Genomic DNA, 21,480 nt, shown 5'->3' on the forward strand with positions numbered 1-21,480 from the left:
TGTTCTGTTCATCGCATCGCTTATCTTGAGGTTCAATGCAAGTTGTATTCCAGCATGCACTTGTGGATACGTTTAGCTGAGCTGCTCATTTTGAGGGCATGCGCTGACGCGCGGAAGTATAGCTAAGGATCTCATGGGCAATTGTGGCGTAGTCACTTGCATGGAAGCCTCGTGTATACTTTGGGTTATTTATGTGAGCTTTGTTACGTGTGTTTCTGCAAGTGAACTTACTTGCCGTATTTGTTAGGTGCTACTATCCGCAGACATTGAAACGTGGGCGAAACCTCTGTTGGGCATTGTAGCTTAGGTAGCTGGCGTAAGTTCCTAGAGATGCTACCTTTTTACCTGCATTAAGTTTTGGAGTATGCTCCTGCCTCGGCACTGTTTTGTGGTGCAAGATTGGCTCATTACAACCGCTGTAGTAGTATCTGCTGCCACGCAGAACAAAAAAGAAGAACACATGGCCAGCTGTGCTAGTTGCGAAAAGGAAGTACCTTGGGGCAAATATGAATGACCTCATTTGCTTCCTCAGTAGTGTGTTTTCGGTCCAAGTAATCTCAAGGGGACAATTCTATTTTCGTTATTATTGCTGCTTGCAATGGTTCCTGATATTTTGGCGCATTGTTAATTTGAAAAATGGTTGTTTGAACCTTGTGTACCAGATCGCCAACCTGCCTCTTGTTGCAGCGGGAGCAAAAACGGGGATAGCAATTTAGTTAGGTTGATTTGGATTATGGCCTTGTCTGGTGTTTGTCGGGAGACAGAAGGCACTTGCTCGTGTTGGGTGTTGCCTTCTGCCAGTCGGTTTTTGCAAGTTGCAGAACGACCAACCATGACCAGTGGCGAGAAGCAAGGGCATCGGAACGACCTGAGCGAATCTGGTCGGGTGCCTTGGCGACAACGCGGTGAGCAGCGATCCTGGCCTGGCGAGTGGGACCTGGGCACGTGAAGCTACCTGGCGTTCGGACACTGGACGTGAACTTGGAGGAGACTGACGAACGTGCGCGCCTGGCATCCGAGCCACGTGGAAGCAGCTGGTCTTCCCAGCGCCTTATCTGATGGTGGGGATGCTGTTGTGCTCGGACAACCAGTCCGGATTCCAAATCTACAGGATGCAAAATTTCTCCGGTGAACGCCCTTGGACAAGCCCGGTGCTGCGCCGCGAGGTAACCGCGCCCTAACGCTCCCTTGACAAGCTCAGATGCTGCGCCGCCTGGCAGCGGCGCACTATGAAGAAGCATCGGTGAGTGACATGTTCAAACGTGCAGCGAATTGCTAGACAGCCAGGCGCCGGTTCCCCTTTCCCCCTGGGAGTCACCGCGCGTGGCAGACTTGAAGCGGGTGGCCAGCGTGGTTGCTGCTTGGACCTCACGGACGGCTGTCAAGTGCTGGCTTTTTATTGGTCCGTTTGAGTGACGACCGTTTCTGGGGGCTATATAAGCCCCAACACTGACGCCTGGAGAAGACTCCGTTCTACCGAGCTCGATCTAGAGAGACCAACCGCGAGCCGTGTGCCGCTCACAAGTGGAGTGTGATGTGTGACGCGTTGGAGCCTCGCCGGATGTCACCGTGCGAGAACAGTCGCATTTGCCGTTATCTCCCGGTCCCCGTGCCGACCTCGTGCTGTATAATCCTCTGTACATAATTTATTAAATCCCTATCGTTGTTCTCACCGACGCCTGACTCGGAGTCTTCGCTACCGACTAGAGAGCTGGCGACGCTCTGTCACAAAAGAAGGGGGGGGGGGGGGGGGGGGGCAAGTGTTACAGCACCACCTCAAAGTCGCAACAGCAGTCCCTGCGCACGGCCACAAAAATTACCACGTGCGAACAAACCGTACGACAAGCAATTTGACGAAATAGCGTTATTATTAAACAACTTTAATCTTGACAGAACACATATACTTCAGCTCCTACGCAGCATGCACCAGTACTCTGCACCATTCGTTTCGTCAAAACAATTACAGCTAGCCGCGAGTTCAATGATCCTCGGCTTGCTCTGTTGAGTGCTGGTTCTCTTCCTTAGCCGCCGCGGTGGTTTAGTGCTTACGGCGCTCGGGTGCTGGCCCGAAAGAGGCGGGTTCGATCCCAGCCGCGGCGGTCGAATTCCGGTGGGGGCGAAATTCTAGAGGCTCCGCCATGTACTGTGCGATATCAGCTGCACGTTTAAGAACCCCAGGTGGTCGAAATTTTCGGAGCCATTCACTACGGCATCCATCATAGCCTGAGTCACTTTGGGTCGTTAAACCCAAATAAACCTTCGCTGACGGACGAGACGGAACAGGAGACAGACACCAGGCACCAGCGCATGTGTCTGTCTCCTCTTCCGTCCCGTCCGTCAGCGCTGCTTCGCCCTACCGTTCAACATGAACAAACCAGCCCGACTCAGCCTTCTCCTTGGACCACAGCTATACACAGGCCCTAATTTGACGTATGTATATGAAACCTAATTTGCGATACAATAAATTTCCAGAATGAAACAAAAGCGCTGTTCACATTTAGAATGTGATTAGTCGAATTCCAGGGAAAAAATCCTAACTGCTCAGACTGGTTTCCATTTGGTTACAGCTGGAATCAACAAGGAATTGTTCCATTACCAGTTGGGAACTTTCGCACACATCCATGTATATAGTTCATTTAAATCTGGAAGGCAGGTATTGTGACTTAAAGCGGCGCATGGGCTATAAGAGACGTCATAGTGAAGGACTCATCTGCGTATCAAATTAAACAACTACAATCAGCAGCTAAGACGCTGTTGACCAAGCGATGGTTCACAAAGACAGCTCGCCAAAAACCGCACCGTCCGCTGCAAAGCAGGAGACAGAGTGGGCCGGTACCGCTTCCTCCCTGCACAGGACGCGAGTCAGCTGTGGAGAGTGGATCAGGGCCAAATATCTTACTGCCGCTTTCCCCGATGCGATAAAGCGTTAGAGTCCATCGCATCGATGCAAAGACTCGTGCAAAGATTCGGTGCAAAGAGCCAATGCAAAGAATCGTTGAGAATTACGCCAGAGTCCAAGAGACACTCAAAGAGCTCTTGCAGACACCAGGTTAATTGACCGAAGGCAGCAAGGCTATTTTTAGAGGTTACGATCGGCTTTTGCAGAAATTTTAAACCTTGTTAGGTATCCACATTTCCATAGCCTTCTTTGGGCCTTATGAAGAATTAGCAAGGGCTCTCCAGAGCTCAACATATCGCGCAGCAGGTGGAAAAAAGGCACCAGAGGCTCTCTGCAAGGCGACCTCCCAGTCGTGCTCTGAAACTGCGTTTGAAAACCTGTGGCAGCACACGAGCACAACAGCAGCGCATCTAGGCCTGAAGGAACCTGGTACATCAAGGCCGACAAAACCTCCTGCGAGGTATGCGATGACTTAGAGACCTGTCCAGCCAGCTGCCCTTGACGTTAAGGCCGTGCTGTGCAAGGAGTATTTCGCTACTGCCGACTGAATCGTAAGTGAAACAAAACAGAGTTTTGAGCAGCCAGGCATGAAACAGCTCGTAAAACTACAAGACATCTTAACCAGAGCCGCTGGAGGTAGTCGGTACACAGCAAATGAACTAGAGGTGGCTTTGGGAGTGCATGCAGTTGATAATGACTTGGGCAGACTGTTGGCGCAGTTATGCTATTATCAACTGTTCTAAGCAGTGCTGATTCTGCCACAATTCTGGGCATTTTGGAGATCCTACAAAGGAATTGCAAAATATTCGCGTTAAGGTCGTGAGGTATGTTCAGCTTGTGTTTCCCAAACCAGCGTCTGTCGCTTCTGGGGAACGCTCTTCTAGTGCTCTGCGCAGAATCAAAACGTATTTGCGCAACTGAACGACTCAAAAGAGGTTATCGTATCTTTAGATTTTGCCTATACACAAAGAAAGAATGGCGCTCCTATGATTAGAGGACGTCATCAGGGAGTTTGTGAGCTGAACAGCGAAGCGAGCAGCAACCTTTGGTCCCGCCTAAGCACCTAAATAGAGCAGCACTGTCCGAAATGTTTGCTGCTTGCGTGCATTATTGGTAACTGTATACATGTACTCTAGCGTGTTTGCTTGTATTGTTGTATTTAAACTGTTGTTTTATGTTATAGTTTTGTCCATGTGCGAATGCCTATAAATTTGTCAAACGTCAATATGAACGCACTGAAAATTCATTTTGTAATTTTTTCCTTGTTAATGCTTGTATAATATGCACCATCTAACGATCAAAGAAAATAATTTTTTTCACGCAGTTAATTGTTCTTTCCCGAGCCAAACTTGGACTGTAATATCTGAGAAACCTATGTACATAAACAAAAAAAATAAAAAAGAACACGTTCAAGCCCTCCTACTGAAAATATACTTCCGGCATCCCTGCAAGTGTCGGACTATGAGTGCATTCCACACGTTCGACGATGTAAAAGTCTGAGCAAATATAATTGACAGCTCATGCTCGAGATATACGAGGCATACATCATACGTAAGAAGTGTTCAACCAGTGTACAGACATCATCACTCATGTTTGAATAGAAATTCACTATCTGGATAAATAATCACGACAGATGTGACAAAATGATGATTCCAGGACTTTCCTTATATGTATTTTGGATGATGTTGCCTGTATTTATTGCGAGCAAAGCAATAAATTCCCTCAGCCGTTAGTCATTGCAGTTCTTGTCTGTGTCCTGTTAGCCTGCACGCTATTTTGACAAGACTAAAATACTGTCACACATTTTCAAGAGAGTCTAGATCTGGAAAATGACCACAAGGGGTTCCAAGCTGATGTTTCCTTTCTGCACCCACCCTTGAAGAAATACATGTGTCACGTAGTGGTGACGGCAGTCGAAGCAGCGATGAAGACGGACGAAAGGGTCTTCTAAAAGAACTGTTTATTGGGCTGACTTGCACCCAAAATGGACTGAATCACTCGGCGGCGGCGAAGCGACAAGCGCGCTCGGCGGTCGTCGAACAGAGAGCCCGCCGCTGTCGGCCGGGCTCAATTTAAAGCTGATAGCGAACATTCGAGATAAAGGGCGCAAAGTTACTAGAACATTCCGGAACAACGTAGAATCAGCTTTGCCTGGCTGCGATCAATCGAGATAAATCTAGTCGCGTCTTGCGTCGCAAACAAAGCGATAAGGTGGTGTCGCGGCAGATTTGAAAAACGAACAAACACTGCAAATATTGGCGGCATTACTCCCCTCTCAAAGAAGCATCGACCCGATGCATTAAAACAAATAATGCGACTAGTAAGGGAAAAAACGGATCTTGCGAAAATAGAGCATGGAAATGCAGCGGCCTTTAGCGCGCATAATACGGCTTCAGACGGACTACATGGACAACTTCTGGTCGTACGCGGCGTCGCTGGGATGCAGTCATTGCGTCAGGGATGACTTCATAATCCAGTTCACCCAGCCGACGAAGAACCTTGTACGGGCCGAAATAGCGGCGCAAGAGCTTTTCACTCCATCCACGGCGGCGAATGGGCGTCCACACCCAGACTTGGTCTCCTGGCTTGTATTCCGCGTTGCGTCTTCGTAGGTTGTAGCGTCTGGCGTCGGACCGCTGCTGATCTTTGATCCGTAATCGGGCAAGCCTTCGAGCTTCTTCTGCGCGTTGAAGGTAGGCGGCAACGTCGACGTTCTCTTCTTCTGTAACGTTGGGCAGCATGGCGTCTAGCGTGGTCGTGGCATCCCTGCCATGGACGAGCCTAAAAGGCGTCATCTGGGTGGTCTCCTGCACTGCGGTGTTGTAGGCGAAGACGACGTAAGGCAGGATGACATCCCAGGTTTTATGTTCGGCATCGACATACATAGCGAGCATATCGGCGATGGTTTTGTTCAGGCGCTCGGTCAGTCCGTTGGTCTGCGGATGGTATGCAGTTGTCCTCCGGTGGCTGGTTTGGCTGTAGCGCAGGATGGCTTGCGTGAGTTCCGCCGTAAATGATGTTCCTCTGTCCGTGATGAGCACATCGGGGGCGCCGTGTCGAAGAAGAATGCACTCCACGAAAAATTTGGCCACTTCTGCTGCTGTTCCGTTCGGTCGGGCTTTCGCCTCGGCGTAGCGGGTCAGGTAGTCGGTCGCTATGATGATCCACTTATTTCCAGATGTTGACGTTGGAAAAGGGCCAAGCAAGTCCATGCCAATCTGCTGAAAGGGTCTTGAGGGAGGTTCAATGGGGTTCAGAAATCCTGCTGGTCGTGTGGGAGGAGTCTTTCGTCGCTGACAATCTCGGCATGTTTTCACATAGTGTGCGACATCGGCAGACAGTCGGGGCCAGTAATACTTGTCTTGAATGCGGCGGAGGGTGCGAGTAAACCCGAGATGTCCAGCTGTCGGCTCGTCGTGTGAAGCCTGTAGAACTTCTTCGCGGAGACAAGTAGGTACAACAAGGAGGTAGGCTGTTTTGTTCGCTGTAAAGTTCTTCTTCACAAGGACCTCATTCTGCACACAGAAAGAAGACAGTCCTCGCTTGAATGAAGCGGGGGGTGAAGAAACCTTGCCTTCCAGGTACTCGATGAGGCCTTTTAGGTTGGGGTCCGAGCGTTGCTGCTGAGCAAAAGAGCTTGCGCTGATGGGTCCCAGGAAGGCGTCCTCATCGTCGTCCAGCGGCGGTGCATCTACAGGGGCTCGTGAGAGGCAATCGGCGTCAGTGTGCTTGCGTCCGGACTTGTAAACGACGGTGACGTCAAACTCCTGGAGACGCAGACTCCATCGAGCGAGTCGGCCAGAGGGATCCTTCAAATTGGCAAGCCAGCAGAGCGCGTGGTGGTCGCTGACCACCTTGAACGGCCGTCCGTAGAGGTAGGGGCGGAATTTCGACGTAGCCCAGATGATGGCAAGGCACTCCTTCTCAGTGGTCGAATAGTTAGCCTCGGCCTTAGAAAGGGAACGGCTAGCGTATGCGATGACCTTCTCCAGCCCGTCACTTTTTTGAACGAGAACGGCGCCTAGTCCCACGCTGCTTGCGTCGGTATGAACTTCAGTATCGGCGTTTTCATCAAAATGCGCAAGGATCGGTGGGGACTGTAAACGACGCTGAAGTTCCTTGAAGGCTTCTGCTTGCGGCGCTTCCCATTTAAACGGCACGTCTGCCTTCGACAGTTGGGTCAGGGGCTCGGCGATGCGCGAAAAGTTTTTCACAAATCGTCGGTAATATGCGCATAGTCCGAGAAATCTGCGCACTGCTTTCTTATCGGCCGGCGGTTGAAACTGTTCAATAGCGGCTGTTTTCTGCGGGTCTGGGCGTACTCCTTCCTTGCTAAGCAATGTGGCCTAGAAACAGCAGCTCTTCGTAGGCAAAGTGGCATTTCTCTGCTTTCAAGGTTAGGCCAGACGACTTGATTGCGTCTAGTACTGTTCGAAGTCTTTTGAGGTGCTCTTCAAAGTTCGAGGCGAAGACAACGACGTCATCTAAATATACCAGACAAATCCGCCACTTCAGGCCTGCCAGCACTGTATCCATTACTCGCTGAAACGTCGCTGGTGCGGAACAGAGACCAAATGGCATCACCTTGAACTCAAACAGCCCATCCGGAGTTATGAATGCTGTCTTCTCGCGATCTCTTTCGTCGACCTCAATTTGCCAGTAGCCGCTCTTGAGGTCCATCGATGAGAAATATTTGGCGTTGCAGAGGCGGTCCAGTGTGTCGTCGATGCGGGGGAGGGGGTAGACGTCCTTCTTTGTTATGTTGTTCAAGCGGCGGTAATCCACGCAGAATCGAAGTGCGCCGTCTTTCTTTCTCACTAGAACAACCGGTGCCGCCCATGGGCTGTTTGAAGGCTGGATGACGTCGTCGCGAAGCATTTCTTCGACTTGGTCCCGGATGGCTTGTCGTTCTCGCGGAGACACACGGTAGGGGCTTTGACGGAGAGGTCGGACGTGTTGATCCGTTATAATGCGATGCTTGGCAATTGGCGTCTGTCGCACCTTCGGCGATGTCGAAAAGCACTCACTGTAGTTTTGAAGCAGATTGCGGATCTGGTCTTGTCTGTTCCGGTGCAGGGCTGGGTTGATGTCGAAAGTGGGCGAGTTCTCTTGGTCAGGCGGTTCTTCTGCGGAGGGGTCGGAGAGGGCGAAGGAATCTCGTACGTCAGATATTTCGTCGTAGAAAGCAATCGTCGTTCCTCTGTTAATATGCCGGTATTCTTCGCTGAAGTTAGTCAGCAGTACTTCGGCCTGGCCATTGCGGAAATGTGCGATGCCTCTTGCGATGCTGATTCCTCGGTCTAGTAGCAACTGCATGTTCCCCTCGATGATGGCTTCAGTGTTTATGGCTTTCGTGGCGCCTACGGTCACGATAACGCTTGAACGGGGTGGGACGCTCACTTCTTCCTCCAGGACACTTAGGGCAACGTGATTTTCCCGAGTTTCCATCGAAGCGATGGCTTCGTCCGTCGAAAGCGTGATCAGCTTGGATCGCAGGTCGATGATCGCCTGATGCTCATTAAGGAAATCCATACCCAAGATCACTTCGCGGGAGCATTGCGGTAGCACAACAAAGGTCGCAGGATAGGTATGTCCTTTCACAGTCACTCGCGCTGTGCATCGTCCTGATGGCGTAATGAGGTGGCCCCCAGCGGTGCGAATTTGTGGGCCGTCCCAAGCCGTTGTGACTTTTCTGAGCTGCGCAGCGAATGTTCCATTCATCACCGAGTAATCGGCTCCTGTGTCGACTAGAGCGGTAACTTTCCGGCCGTCGATAGTCACTTCTAGGTAGGAGGTCCTGGCTCTTGCATTGCATGTCGCTCTCGGCGTCGGGTCACGGCTTCGTCGCGTATGCGAGTCACGGGTTGGGCGTGTGGTCGAAGCTCCTCTGGGTGGCGGCGTCGATTTCAAGGTAGCTTGCGTCGTGGTCGAGGTTCTCATTGTGTGCGGCGTCGGTGCAGCGTGTCGGTTCTTCATGCGGCGTCGCGGGTGCAGCGTCCTCATGGGGCGTGGTCGGTGGAGGATCTTCGGCGTTTAGCTCGTGAGCAACCTCACCTCCAGAGGTTGCTGCCTTTAGTTTCCCCTACGGGGGCTGGGAGACCTTCCTCGTACCGCGGCTGCGTAGCTGCGGCGTGGCGACGCAAAGCGCGAGGTTGACGGCGATGGTGAGCGCGAAAGGCGGTTCGGCGTGTACTCTTCTCGACGCAGGTACTCGTCGATTTCGTGCGGACGTTGTCCGAAGCGTGGTCGTGGGGCGTTAACGGCAAATCCTCGAAGACCGATACGTCGGTACGGGCAGTGACGAAGAATATGGCCGGCCTCACCGCAATGGAAGCACAACGGCCGGTTGTCGGAAGTCCTCCAGGCGTCGCATTTCCTGGGGCTTGAGCGTCGGTCATAGGCTGGGCGGGCGGGGGCTGGGAGGCGGCGTTGTGGAACGATTGGCTCATCTCGGGGAGGACGTGGGGGTTGTCGCTGGGGCTGAGCAGTACTTACTGCAGCGGCGTAGGTCATGGCCTGGGGTTCTGTGGCCGTCGGGGTGCCAAGTGCCTGTTGCACTTCTTCCCGTACCACATCCATCAGAGTCGCTGCTTGTGGCTGTGGGGAAGATGGCAGTAATCGGCGTAGCTCCTCTCGGACGATTTCGCGGATAACTTCCCGCAAGCTGTCACTGGTGGTGGCCGGCGTGTCCGAACGGATTGCACAGGCAGAGGAAGGGCGATTGTACTGCCGAGCTCGAACGTCGAGGGTATTCTCAATCGTGCAGGCTTCTTGCATAAACTCCTCGACTGTTTTTGGCGGCTGGCGGACGAGGCTTGCAAAGAGTTGTTCTTTTACGCCGCGCATTAAAAACTGAACTTTCTTTTCCTCGGTCATCCCGGGATCGGCGCGGCGAAATAGGCGCTTCATCTCCTCGACGTAACTGCGGACGGGCTCATTCGGAAGCTGGATCCTGGACTCGAGGAGTCGTTCGGCTCTTTCTTTCCTCACGACACTGGTGAATACCTTCAATAGTTCTCTCTTGAATAGCTCCCATGTCGTAAGGGACGACTCGTAGTTTTCGTACCACGTGCGTGCGCAGCCATCCAATGAGAAAAAAACGTGTCCCATCTTTGCCGCATCATCCCACTTGTTGAATGACGCCACGCGCTCAAATTGGTCCAACCATTCTTCAGGGTCTTCGCCTAGGGATCCATTGAAAGTTGGCGGCACCCGCGGCTGCTGCAGTAAGATCGGTGTCGACATCTTTGGCGAGGTTGCAGTGCTGGTAGCAGCGTCTTTTCGCTGTCTGGTGCGGTCCGGCAGTTTCCCGAACTCAGGCTCCTCTCCCTGGAGACGTCGGCTGGCTCGCTGAGCTGCTGGCTCGTCCTCGGGTGCGAAGCGCTCAGGGCTGGCTTCACGACTTGAAGGGGGCGTCCGGAACATGGAAGGCTACCCCGCCCCTCCACCAGATGTCACGTGGTGGTGACGGCAGTCGAAGCAGCAATGAAGACGGACGAAAGGGCCTTCTAAAAGAACTGTTTATTGGGCTGACTTGCACCCAAAATGGACTGAATCACTCGGCGGCGGCGAAGCGACAAGCGCGCTCGGCGGTCGTCGAACAGAATGCCCGCCGCTGTCGGCCGGGCTCAATTTAAAGCCGATAGCGAACATTCGAGATAAAGGGCGCAAAGTTACTAGAACATTCCGGAACAACGTAGAATCAGCTTTGCCTGGCTGCGATCAATCGAGATAAATCTAGTCGCGTCTTGCGTCGCAAACAAAGCGATAAGGTGGTGTCGCGGCAGATTTGAAAAACGAACAAACACTGCAAATATTGGCGGCACATGCAAACAAAAGCGTCACTTGGAGATCATAAATGCTAGCTGGGACATCATAATGTCCCGTAATGTCATAATGTCCCAAAGCAGCTCAGGCTATGAGAGACGCCATAGTGAAGGGCTCCAGAAATTTCGACCACCTGGGGTTCTTTAACGTGTACTGACAACGCACAGTACACAGGCCTAGAGAATTTCCCCTCCATTGAAATTCAACAGCCCCGGCCACGATCGAACTCACATCTTTCGGGTCAGCAGCCTAGCGCCATAACCACTGAGCCACTGCGGCAGAGTCCATATCAAACAAGTCAGATGAATTTGTTACTCTGCAAGGGGTTCTGGTTCCTTTCTTTGAGGCATACATGCACCACGTAGGAAACTAAAGTACATACTAGATACATAGAATGAATCATTTTGCAAATATCGCTATTGTAAAATGACGTTAACGAATGGCCACATTCACCCTTCGGACAGATCGGCCTTTCATCTGCCCTTACACATGAAACATGAAAATACCAAGCAGCCAGATGAATGAATGCATAAATTTTTCAAAACAAACTTACCAAAGGTGCAAACAGTGATACCACTCTACACTGCTCCAGTTGAGTATGGTGCTCCACTTAGGAGCAGCAGTCTCCACATGGGATGAATGCCTGCAGCAAAAATTTGTTACAAAGCAATGTAAGATTGCACGCAAGATGCAAAGTAAATGGCATGATATGGAACCATTACAATCATGCAAGCAGAACAAATATCATTGTACCTACACTGCAATATTGCTCGAGCTACAAAAATATTATAAAGGCTGCTTCAAAACAGCACACAATAGGCATTTAAATGTCATTGGATCATTCCAAGCCAACTGATCCAGACTTGGTACTCGACCATCTTGGATTTCTCTTTAAAAAATGATGGTTTATTGCATTACTATGGCAAACATTACCCACCTTGATTTTGGCAGATTAAATTTTTACTTGCTGTGGTGCCATCTCACGTTTGCAAGTGGTAGCAAAACCTAGTCTTACAAAAAAGAATTGTAAAATAAACATTCTAACACATGACTGTGAAACTTTCATTATATATATAAAAGGCATTACACTTTCATATGCAGTGAATTGAGCTTATTTTGTTTCAACTAAAACATGCAAGGTACATTATATAAAAATTTGAAAGTCTAATCTTAAATTCTATGTTCTTGCAGCCATCATTCGAACTTTATTTCTAAGCTGTAAAGAAGGCAAAGAAAGCAATAAAAATGTTTCAGAGTGCAAAACATGCAAGATATGCGAGCAAAAGAATTCTTAAGTTGAGAAAATTTGCTTTCTCAGACATATTCAGCGGTCAATTGCATAATCAGGTGATCTTAGTAAAATTACGAAAGATGGGAAGTTGCACGGCACCATTTAATGGCATTTATTTCTATAAGTTTAATCACAGCACTTTTTGTTTTAAGAGAGAAACAATTTGCAAGTTGAGCCCCTGTGTTCTATATCGACAGCACATTTTGCCGCCGACTGCAAATACACACAAAACCAACACTCCATTGCTCGAATACAATGCTGTGCTGGGCTTCCGATGCTGCCAGCTTTGGCAATGCAGAAACCTGATGAAGGGCACATTTAAAAAGGTGACAATGAAGTGGCCGCATGGCACAACGGCTATTGTACCTCCACACAAATGGTACTGAGCCGGGAAACACACTTTGCAGTCTGACCAATCAAAGTTAAGATCTCTGCAACCAGGAAAACGATTCCAATTTTTCAGCGCAATGGGCTTTTCGCCCCGTCACATGGTAAGGGTGCTTGCGACGGCATTGGTGGAACTGTGAGGCCCTTGGCAGTGATGGGAAGTATTCAGAGGCCGTACAAAGGTCAAATACTGACCCTTTGTTTACATGAGTGAGGTGTAGAAAACTATCGAGCATACTGTCAGGGTGCCCCGACAAATCATTCAAGAAAACAAAGGTGAACTCACTAGTCTGTTTACAAGAGTGTTACCATTAAATGGAATACGCAAGTTTCACCACATTAAGCTTTTATCTCTCTCTCACTGGCGCATGCTGGACTTGCATCATGCCCAGCAACCAAAGAGTTTAAAGTGACAGAATGTGAATGAACATGCCAGCGGACCTTGCAGAACCAAAATATCAGGAGCATCCACTTGGAGCACCATACAACAAAACTTAAGTGCCTCCTTGATGCCGGCTGTAGCATGCACTGCAGTGACGAGCAAGCAGCGAGCGATGCTGGGGTTGAACGCAGGGACTCAACTAGAAAAATTATGTTCTCGCCTAAAACAAAAATTGTTCGCATAAACTTTTAGAAAGAAATGCCACTGCACTTAGAAGATAAACGAGAACCACCTCACTGAGCAATTGACGGATGAATATGCCTCAAGAAGAGAATTTTAACAAATTTGTTTTTGCTCACACGCATTATGTTTTTCATATCGGCTTCTTTGCTTTTTGAAAAATCCAGACAAATAGCTGAGATGACTACTATGAGAACATAAATTAGATAAGAAGTTCCAAATTTCCATATTTTTCTACCTTCTTTCATGTTTTATATTACAACCAAAATACAAAACATGAGTTAAATTTATTGTATATGAAGCACAATGTCTTTTATTCATATGAAAAAGTTTGACACATGCATCAAACGTTTATTTTTTACAAGTTTTTTTGTAAGAGAAGGCTTTGCTACCGAATGTAAACTTAAAATGACGGCCATGACACAAACATTTTTGTTCTGCCAAAAACAAGCTAGAAAATCTTTGTGATTGTACACAGTAAGACATGATTTTTTTTCTGTAAGAAATCAAACGCGGTCGAGCGCAGTCTGATGAATCAGTTGGCGCAGAATGGCCTCATTCGGTGTAGCACAGCAATAAAATACATGACCAACTTATCACCAGGTATAGTGCAGCATTTACATGGGTCGAAATATTGGCTAGACTGTAAGAAGCTCTTGTAACGGCAAAAAAGTGACATGAACAAATTCTAGAGACTATGTGGCACATATAATTAGAAGAACAATGTGAGAGAGGCAAAAAAAAACATTTCATCTGAGGGACATTCAAAATAATGCCAAGAAGACCCAACTTAAAACGCAGAACAGTCCAAACCAATAAGAAAAGCCACGAGTTAAGCAGTACAAGCTCCCTGAATGGCAGCAGATACAAAGCACACACATGCAACACTTCCCAACTTCTGCAGTAGTGCCCGCTCAAAAATTTCCCTGGATACTTTTCCATAAATCTTTAAGAGTAGAGACAAAATTTTGGATGCATTTTTTCTTCGGCGTAATGCACTGTTTTCTTTGTTGCGATGAGAGTCGCAAAGTGGAATTCTCCTACGGCAGCAGAATGATTTAGAATGAATTTTTTTTGTGTTTTTCGGTTTAAGTCGCAAAGTAGCTTTGACGTACAAGACGCAATCAGGTCAAGTGAGGCGTGCAAAAACAGCGATGTAATCACTGCTTGTTCATTTTTTGTCACTCTAACATTTGAACAGGCTTGCAAAAGAGTAGAGGTGAATTAAAACGACGAAAGCAGTGACCATACCGGTTTTTGTATGAATCACGTAGCCTGAACCAGCCTTGTAAGTCACACCATTGTTTGGCTGCTCGAACCAAAACCGAAATAAATTCGACTATAAATTATTTACCACATGTTGCAGCAATCCAGTAACGGTGTACGTTTTGTAATGCGCTGCACGTCATTCTAAAGAGAGAAAACCCAAAAAAAATTTGGGATCTCCTCTTTCTCAAAGGGTAACTTCAGGAAGTTTTCGAATATTTTGATTCAATGAGCGTATCTCATTCCTTGGACTCCTCTGTCTCCGACACAAGAAGCTGTTTCTCAAAATTTGAAGTGCAACTATTTTAAAGCAGCAAACCGAACGTCAGTTCTCGGGCAAGGACAATGCTCTGGTCGATGCAGCCGATTATTTGGTCGATTACAGTAGCCGACGGGTAATTCAGACTCTAATAACACCGACTTGTAGGATATTTCAGACCCCGATGAGGCACCGTCAGTCACCCCATGGAAAGAAGCACATACATATTCGCGACGGATATTTCGAACTTCAAAAGCCCGAAAGTTAGATTTTTCGGACTGATTTCAGTCTCCTGCGGGCCAAAATCGGCCATCTTATCGGCTTTTTGCCGGTGCAAAAGGCGCCATCTTGGATTGAGGTGGATTTACGCTGCAGTTGGATTGGCTTGACATACATTCGGTACCTCATTGCTGCCAGTAGAGGTCCCTGCGATCTCTGACACTTCGAGGTGGCAGCCGGATTGTCACCGCCGTCAAATTTGCTTTTGTCGCCGACGTTGTTGCGGGCATTTATCGCTTGTCCTATACGTTGAAAATTGGTTGGTGGGGGAAGGAAATTGTGCACGAGCTATCTCACATCTCAGCGAGAAAGGATAAAGGAGGGACTGAGAGAAGAAGGGTAGAAAGAGGTGCCGTAATGGAGGGCTCCGGAATAATTTCGACCACCTGGGCATCTTCAACGTGCACTGACATCTCAAAGCACACGGGCGCCTTTGCGTTTCGTCTCCACTGAAACACGGCCGCCGCGGTCGGATTCCAACCTGCCTACTCCGGATCAGTATCCGAGCGCCCTAACCACTGAGCCACCGCGGCGGGTCTCATACAGTCTCGCCATTCGCCGTTTCGTCACTTGGGTTTCTCTGACCACATCGACCGAGTGGCGCTCAGTCTTCACGAATTTACATCCGTTCGCCGTTTTGTGATTGCGTCCGACAGTTCCACCGCTTTGACCGAAAAGTGCCTTATCTCTGCGTGTGTTTGACGAGCGGTGTGGTGTACACTTGGGTTGTGGACAACATGGCCCCGCCGGGTCCCTCAAAGAAGCATGGGAAGTATTCCAACTAAATGCGATGACCTTGCTGGCTAGCGTGTACAGTGAAATCACAACTTTGGCGCAAATACAGGTGCAAATTGTCGCCAGCAAGAGAAAATTTCCCCCAAGGTAAAATCAGTGACATTTTTAAGCCGATTTCATGTCAATAAAGTGATCTTTTGTACTTCACGGATTTTTCGGACTGTTCGATTATTCTGACCATTTTTCGGGTCCCTTCGTGTCCGAAAAATCGGTCGGCGAATGTATTCACAAAACGCTCGTATGTGCACTGAATGGCTGAAATTACGACTGTCAATGACCCCATTCATAAAACGCCTTAGACAACCTTATAGAAGTCTGAAAATTGGTTCTTGATGTAGCGAGTGGGTAGTAACGCGCGGTTAATGCTTGTGATGTTGCAAATGTACTGTGCTCACAGAAGTCACTGGAACTGAGGCCATGGAAACGGCAAAATCAAAACAGATATGCAAAGGAATGTATTTTCGCACAGGCTACCAAACTTGGAAGAAATGATCAGGATTGGGAGGAAAACTTGGAGCAAATGCTTCACCACAATACACGATTCTCGAAATTACAGCTCCCAGAGTTAATCTCAAGGACTCTAGCTTTTCAGACCTGCAGACAGCAACAGTATGCTTTGCAGTATGTTGGCGCATGTGTACCATGGCTCGAACTGGGCAATACAGTGTGCTCCCTTCGCACAGCATTGCAGTAACTACAGTAGACTCCCACTAATACAAATTCAGTTATGACGAATTCTCGGATAAGACGAAGAAAGCAAGACCATTTGGCTGGTTTCCCAGGAAATTCAATGTTAAAAATCCACTTTTTAAGGGCAGTGCTGGCGCTCTTTTCTACCTGGTCTGATTATACTGAAACTTTCACAAACATTCTCCACAGTTTGATGGTTCTTTGTGCCAAGTTTCGCAGCACGCTAGTGTTTTGTTGCAGTGCAAAGAAGTTTAAAATTTCCCACTTCGTGGCAATATCAGGCAGACGGCAATAATGCGTGTGTGATGCCAATGGATGCACGGCTGTCGATATTCGCTCTGCTGAACGAAGAAAGATTAGAGCTGGTTTCTGGTCATATCAGACAAATAATGACCCAAGCTCTCGCTTACGGCCACCAGCTTAGACAACCAATGTGCACACAATAGACTTTGTGACAATATCCATGATGTCATAGGACAGTCTGTCAGGTAGTCATGTGGTTGAAACGCAATTTAGGTTTACTAGGTTTTTGTTCTTTTGAAATATTTCTATTTGGTATTTTGAAAAGTGGCTTTTTGTACCAAAGCGAGGGGACTATAAAATGTGATGCGACTACCACCTCAAAATGCTCAAAAAATCACCTGAGCTGTCCTCTAAGATAAATTGTTTCTCATGTCATTTATTTAACGCTCTCATGTTAAAAGAATGTTTCTAGCTGGTAACGTATAATGCTTCATGCTGCTTGTTTGCAAGCTGGGTACACTATTACTTCCAAGCCTTCCTTGACTATTTTTACCCTTCGGTAGGTTCTGTTTTTTACTAAGAAATGTGGTGTGCAATTAGCAAGTACCAGTTCTATCACATTCCTACTGCTATTGCAGCTTGTAAGCATGTGAAGTCATTTTCTGAGAACGACGCTTGCAATAAACATTCTGTTTTCAGCCTTTGCTTGGTGCAATTGTTTCTTCCATGTTTCATCAACTTGCCCACAATTCTGCTTTGCTAAATACATTCCAGAGCAGTTTTTAAATGCTTCACTCTACTGCATTACCACGAGCAAAGAGGTTATCTTTATGCAAGTTCACTGAACAATTGGTCAAAGCTGGTTAAGTGCTAATTGCACAGTAAGTTACAAAGAGCACATCAACCTGAACATTTACATTGTGCTGAAGTACAGCCTGACACTGAGTTCTCTGTAGATGCGAGCAGGAAAAGAGGCTTGCTGCTACTATTGTACAGGCCTCATAAGCACCTTTCAAACAGTTTAGTAGGCCTGCAAAATTTAAGCTCGTTCGATTCCAAAAAGATGTCTACTGCAATCTGGTCCCTCTTCCCCGTGCAAGATGCTGTCTAAGCAAAAAATATTTTACTTGCTTTTGCTTCTCTGGTTGGCTCTTGTTGTTCACAACTAAAATGAACTTAAACTGATTCCCAAGCTAAGTACCTCTCTTGCAGAACAAAATCACTACAAGCATGCTCACTTGATGAGCAAAAAACATTATACACAGAAACCATCAACAGTCACTTCACTAAATTACTATATAGAAACAAAGAGAAAAAAAGGCCGTCATTAAATAAAGTGATATGACTTCCACCACTTTGAACACATGACTAATCAAATCACCAAAAACACCTGTGGCATCACAAGAAGCTGACAAGAGAAAAAACCCCCCGCAATATAATGAAGAGGCCGCATTCGCAAATGGAGGAAACCTCTCTACCTTCGGATAAGGTAGCCACGGCATCGGACGACGCTGCAGTTACAGCTGTCCCGCTCACTGAGACTGGAGAGGAGTTAAGACTGGAGAGGAGTTAAAGGAACCTCGACCTCAAAGCGATACAAAAGCAGAGGAAAAAGGTTGCGGCCCCGGCAATCGTAACAAAGGGATCAGCGATGGTTTGGTTGGGCATGCTGGCAATAAAGAAATGTTTCAGCGGGCAATTTCAAGCCCCCAGATCCATGCCACTTTGAAACGGAATGTCGTGCTTCAGGCAGGCTGCGGAAAAATCTCATCAGAACGAAGCTGGTGAGACACCCGAGAACGGTTAGTTGAGGATAGATGACGGCAGATTCGCAGCGGCCCGCGACAGACCGCCAAACAGTAAGGAACCGAGCCCAGACAATATCGCAGAGGTGTCCGAAATTTCCAAAGAGCTGCTACCTGGCACTAACAGCAGGGCTCAAGGTGATTTGCAACACAAGGAAAATCGCGAATGCAACAAGCCTTTCGGAACTAATGGGTTAAGTTTTGAGGTTGCGGCTCGCGCCGACAGCTTCGCACTTGACGGCACCGCGATTACTGGAGGTGCGGGCGCGCGGAAGAAATCCGCTAGGGCTGCTTCGAAAAGGCGACGGCGCTCAAAGAAAACTAACTTGGGCAGTCGCGCTAAGAAGAAAAGGGTGCGGATCAAGACGCTTGTACGTTTACGGGCCAGCCAACCACGTAACTGCCCGAAACTGTTACCGCGGCTCTCAAGAATTTGGAGGCGTCGCATGAAGGCCAATTTGACAAGGCATCCCTATGCAGTGTGGAAGCCACTTCCATCACTGTTGCAGCACCGTAGGAGTAGTTCTGGGAAAGGTGACGAGCAGAGTGGGCTGCAGAGAAGGGCGCGCGGCCACCAGACAAAAAGGGCGCCACAGAACGCGCACGTGTAGGAGGGGGACACGCAACCACCCCTTTGGGACACCTGCAGAGAACCATGAGAGGAGGAAGCGCCCCTTTTGTCTTAAGCTTAAGAAGCGCTTCCCTGGCTTCGGGAACATGTCCTGGAGAGGCAGAACTAATCAGCCTCTCAACTTTTGCGAAGGGTAGGCTGGTAGCGTGGCCTTCATATTGCAACCGCGCAGGGCGCGAATAAAGAATGGAGGATTCCAGGAATTAATGCTCCCTGTATTCATTTGATTTTCGTTTTTTTTCCCAGTGGCAGAAAGGCGAAAGTTAACCAGGTTTTGAGCCTTTTGCCTGAGCGCGTTCTGTACTTTTCGTGTTTTCTTGCCCTAATGATATAGCCTAAAAACGTCTGCTCATGTAACCTAAAGTGCTGCACAGTTCAGAGTGCAAACGAGCACTGTAGCTGAAATCAGTTCGTTCAGAGCGGCTATCTCACCCACGCGATTATCTTCTGATGTTTTGTTCTGTTCATCGCATCGCTTATCTTGAGGTTCAATGCAAGTTGTATTCCAGCATGCACTTGTGGATATGTTTAGCTGAGCTGCTCATTTTGAGGGCATGCGCTGACGCGCGGAAGTATAGCTAAGGAACTCATGGGCAATTGTGGCGTAGTCACTTGCATGGAAGCCTCGTGTATACTTTGGGTTATTTATGTGAGCTTTGTTACGTGTGTTTCTGCAAGTGAACTTACTTGCCGTATTTGTTAGGTGCTACTATCCGCAGACATTGAAACGTGGGCGAAACCTCTGTTGGGCATTGTAGCTTAGGTAGCTGGCGTAAGCTCCTAGAGATGCTACCTTTTTACCTGCATTAAGTTTTGGAGTATGCTCCTGCCCCGGCACTGTTTCGTGGTGCACGATTGGCTCATTACAACCGCTGTAGTAGTATCTGCTGCCACGCAGAACAAAAAAGAAGAACACATGGTCAGCTGTGCTAGTTGCGAAAAGGAAGTACCTTGGGGCAAATATGAATGACCTCATTTGCTTCCTCAGTAGTGTGTTTTCGGTCCAAGTAATCTCAAGGGGACAATTCGATTTTCGTTATTATTGCTGCTTGCAATGGTTCCTGATATTTTGGCGCATTGTTAATTTGAAAAATGGTTGTTTGAACCGTGTGTACCAGATCGCCAACCTGGCTCTTGTTGCAGCGGGAGCAAAAACGGGGATAGCAATTTAGTTAGGTTGATTTGGATTATGGCCTTGTCTGGTGTTTGACGGGAGACAGAAGGCACTTGCTCGTGTTGGGTGTTGCCTTCTGCCAGTCGGTTTTTGCAAGTTGCAGAACGACCAACCATGACCAGTGGTGAGAAGCAAGGGCATCGGAACGACCTGAGCGAATCTGGTCGGGGTGCCTTGGCGACAACGCGGTGAGCAGCGATCCTGGCCTGGCGAGTGGGACCTGGGCACGTGAAGCTACCTGGCGTTCGGACACTGGACGTGAACTTGGAGGAGACTGACGAACGTGCGCGCCTTGCATCCGAGACACGTGGAAGCAGCTGGTCTTCCCAGCGCCTTATCTGATGGTGGGGATGCTGTTGTGCTCGGACAACCAGTCCGGATTCCAAATCTACAGGATGCAAAATTTCTCCGGTGAACGCCCTTGGACAAGCCCGGTGCTGCGCCGCGAGGTAACCGCGCCCTAACGCTCCCTTGACAAGCTCAGATGCTGCGCCGATTGGCAGCGGCGCACTATGAAGAAGCATCGGTGAGTGACATGTTCAAACGTGCAGCGAATTGCTAGACAGCCAGGCGCCGGTTCCCCTTTCCCCCTGGGAGTCACCGCGCGCGGCAGACTTGAAGCGGGTGGCCAGCGTGGTTGCTGCTTGGACCTCACGGACGGCTGTCAAGTGCTGGCTTTTTATTGGTCTGTATGAGTGACGACCGTGTCTGGGGGCTATATAAGCCCCAACACTGACGCCTGGAGAAGACTCCGTTCTACCGAGCTCGATCTAGAGAGACGAATCGTGAGCCGTGTGCCGCTCACAAGTGGAGTGTGATGTGTGACGCGTTGGAGCCTCGCCGGATGTCACCGTGCGAGAACAATCGCATTTGCCGTTATCTCTCGGTCCCCGTGCCGATCTCGTGCTGTATAATCCTCTGTACATAATTTATTAAATCCCTATCGTTGTTCTCACCGACGCCTGACTCGGAGTCTTCGCTACCGACTAGAGAGCTGGCGACGCTCTGTCACAAAAGGGGGGGGGGGAGCAAGCGTTACAGCACCACCTCAAAGTCGCAACAGCAGTCCCTGCGCACGGCCACAAAAATTACCACGTGCAAACAAACCGTACGACAAGCAATTTGACGAAATAGCGTTATTAAACAACTTTAATCTTGACAGAACACATATACTTCAGCTCCTAAGCAGCATGCACCAGTACTCTGCACCATTCGTTTCGTCAAAACAATTACAGCTAGCTGTGAGTTGAATGATCCTCGGCTTGCTCTGTTGAGTGCTGGTTCTCTTCCTTAGCCGCCGCGGTGGTTTAGT

The 21,480-nt window shown here is 48.6% G+C and overlaps 1 protein-coding gene across 1 annotated transcript in view; it reads right to left on the reverse strand.

Moving 5' to 3' along the window:
* Positions 1–1,763: 1,763 nt before the first annotated feature.
* LOC144123952 (uncharacterized) overlaps positions 1,764–21,480 on the reverse strand; it is a 70,572-nt gene continuing 50,855 nt past the window's right edge. The window contains exons 6-7 of the mRNA XM_077656660.1: positions 11,280–11,369; positions 1,764–1,797 (exon numbers count right to left, since the gene is read on the reverse strand). Coding sequence (XP_077512786.1) covers positions 1,764–1,797; positions 11,280–11,369 — 124 coding nt within the window. The remainder of the gene's footprint in view (positions 1,798–11,279; positions 11,370–21,480) is intronic.

The sequence above is a fragment of the Amblyomma americanum genome, chromosome 1 (genome assembly GCF_052857255.1).
Source record: "Amblyomma americanum isolate KBUSLIRL-KWMA chromosome 1, ASM5285725v1, whole genome shotgun sequence".
NCBI classification, from domain to species: Eukaryota; Metazoa; Arthropoda; class Arachnida; order Ixodida; family Ixodidae; genus Amblyomma; species Amblyomma americanum.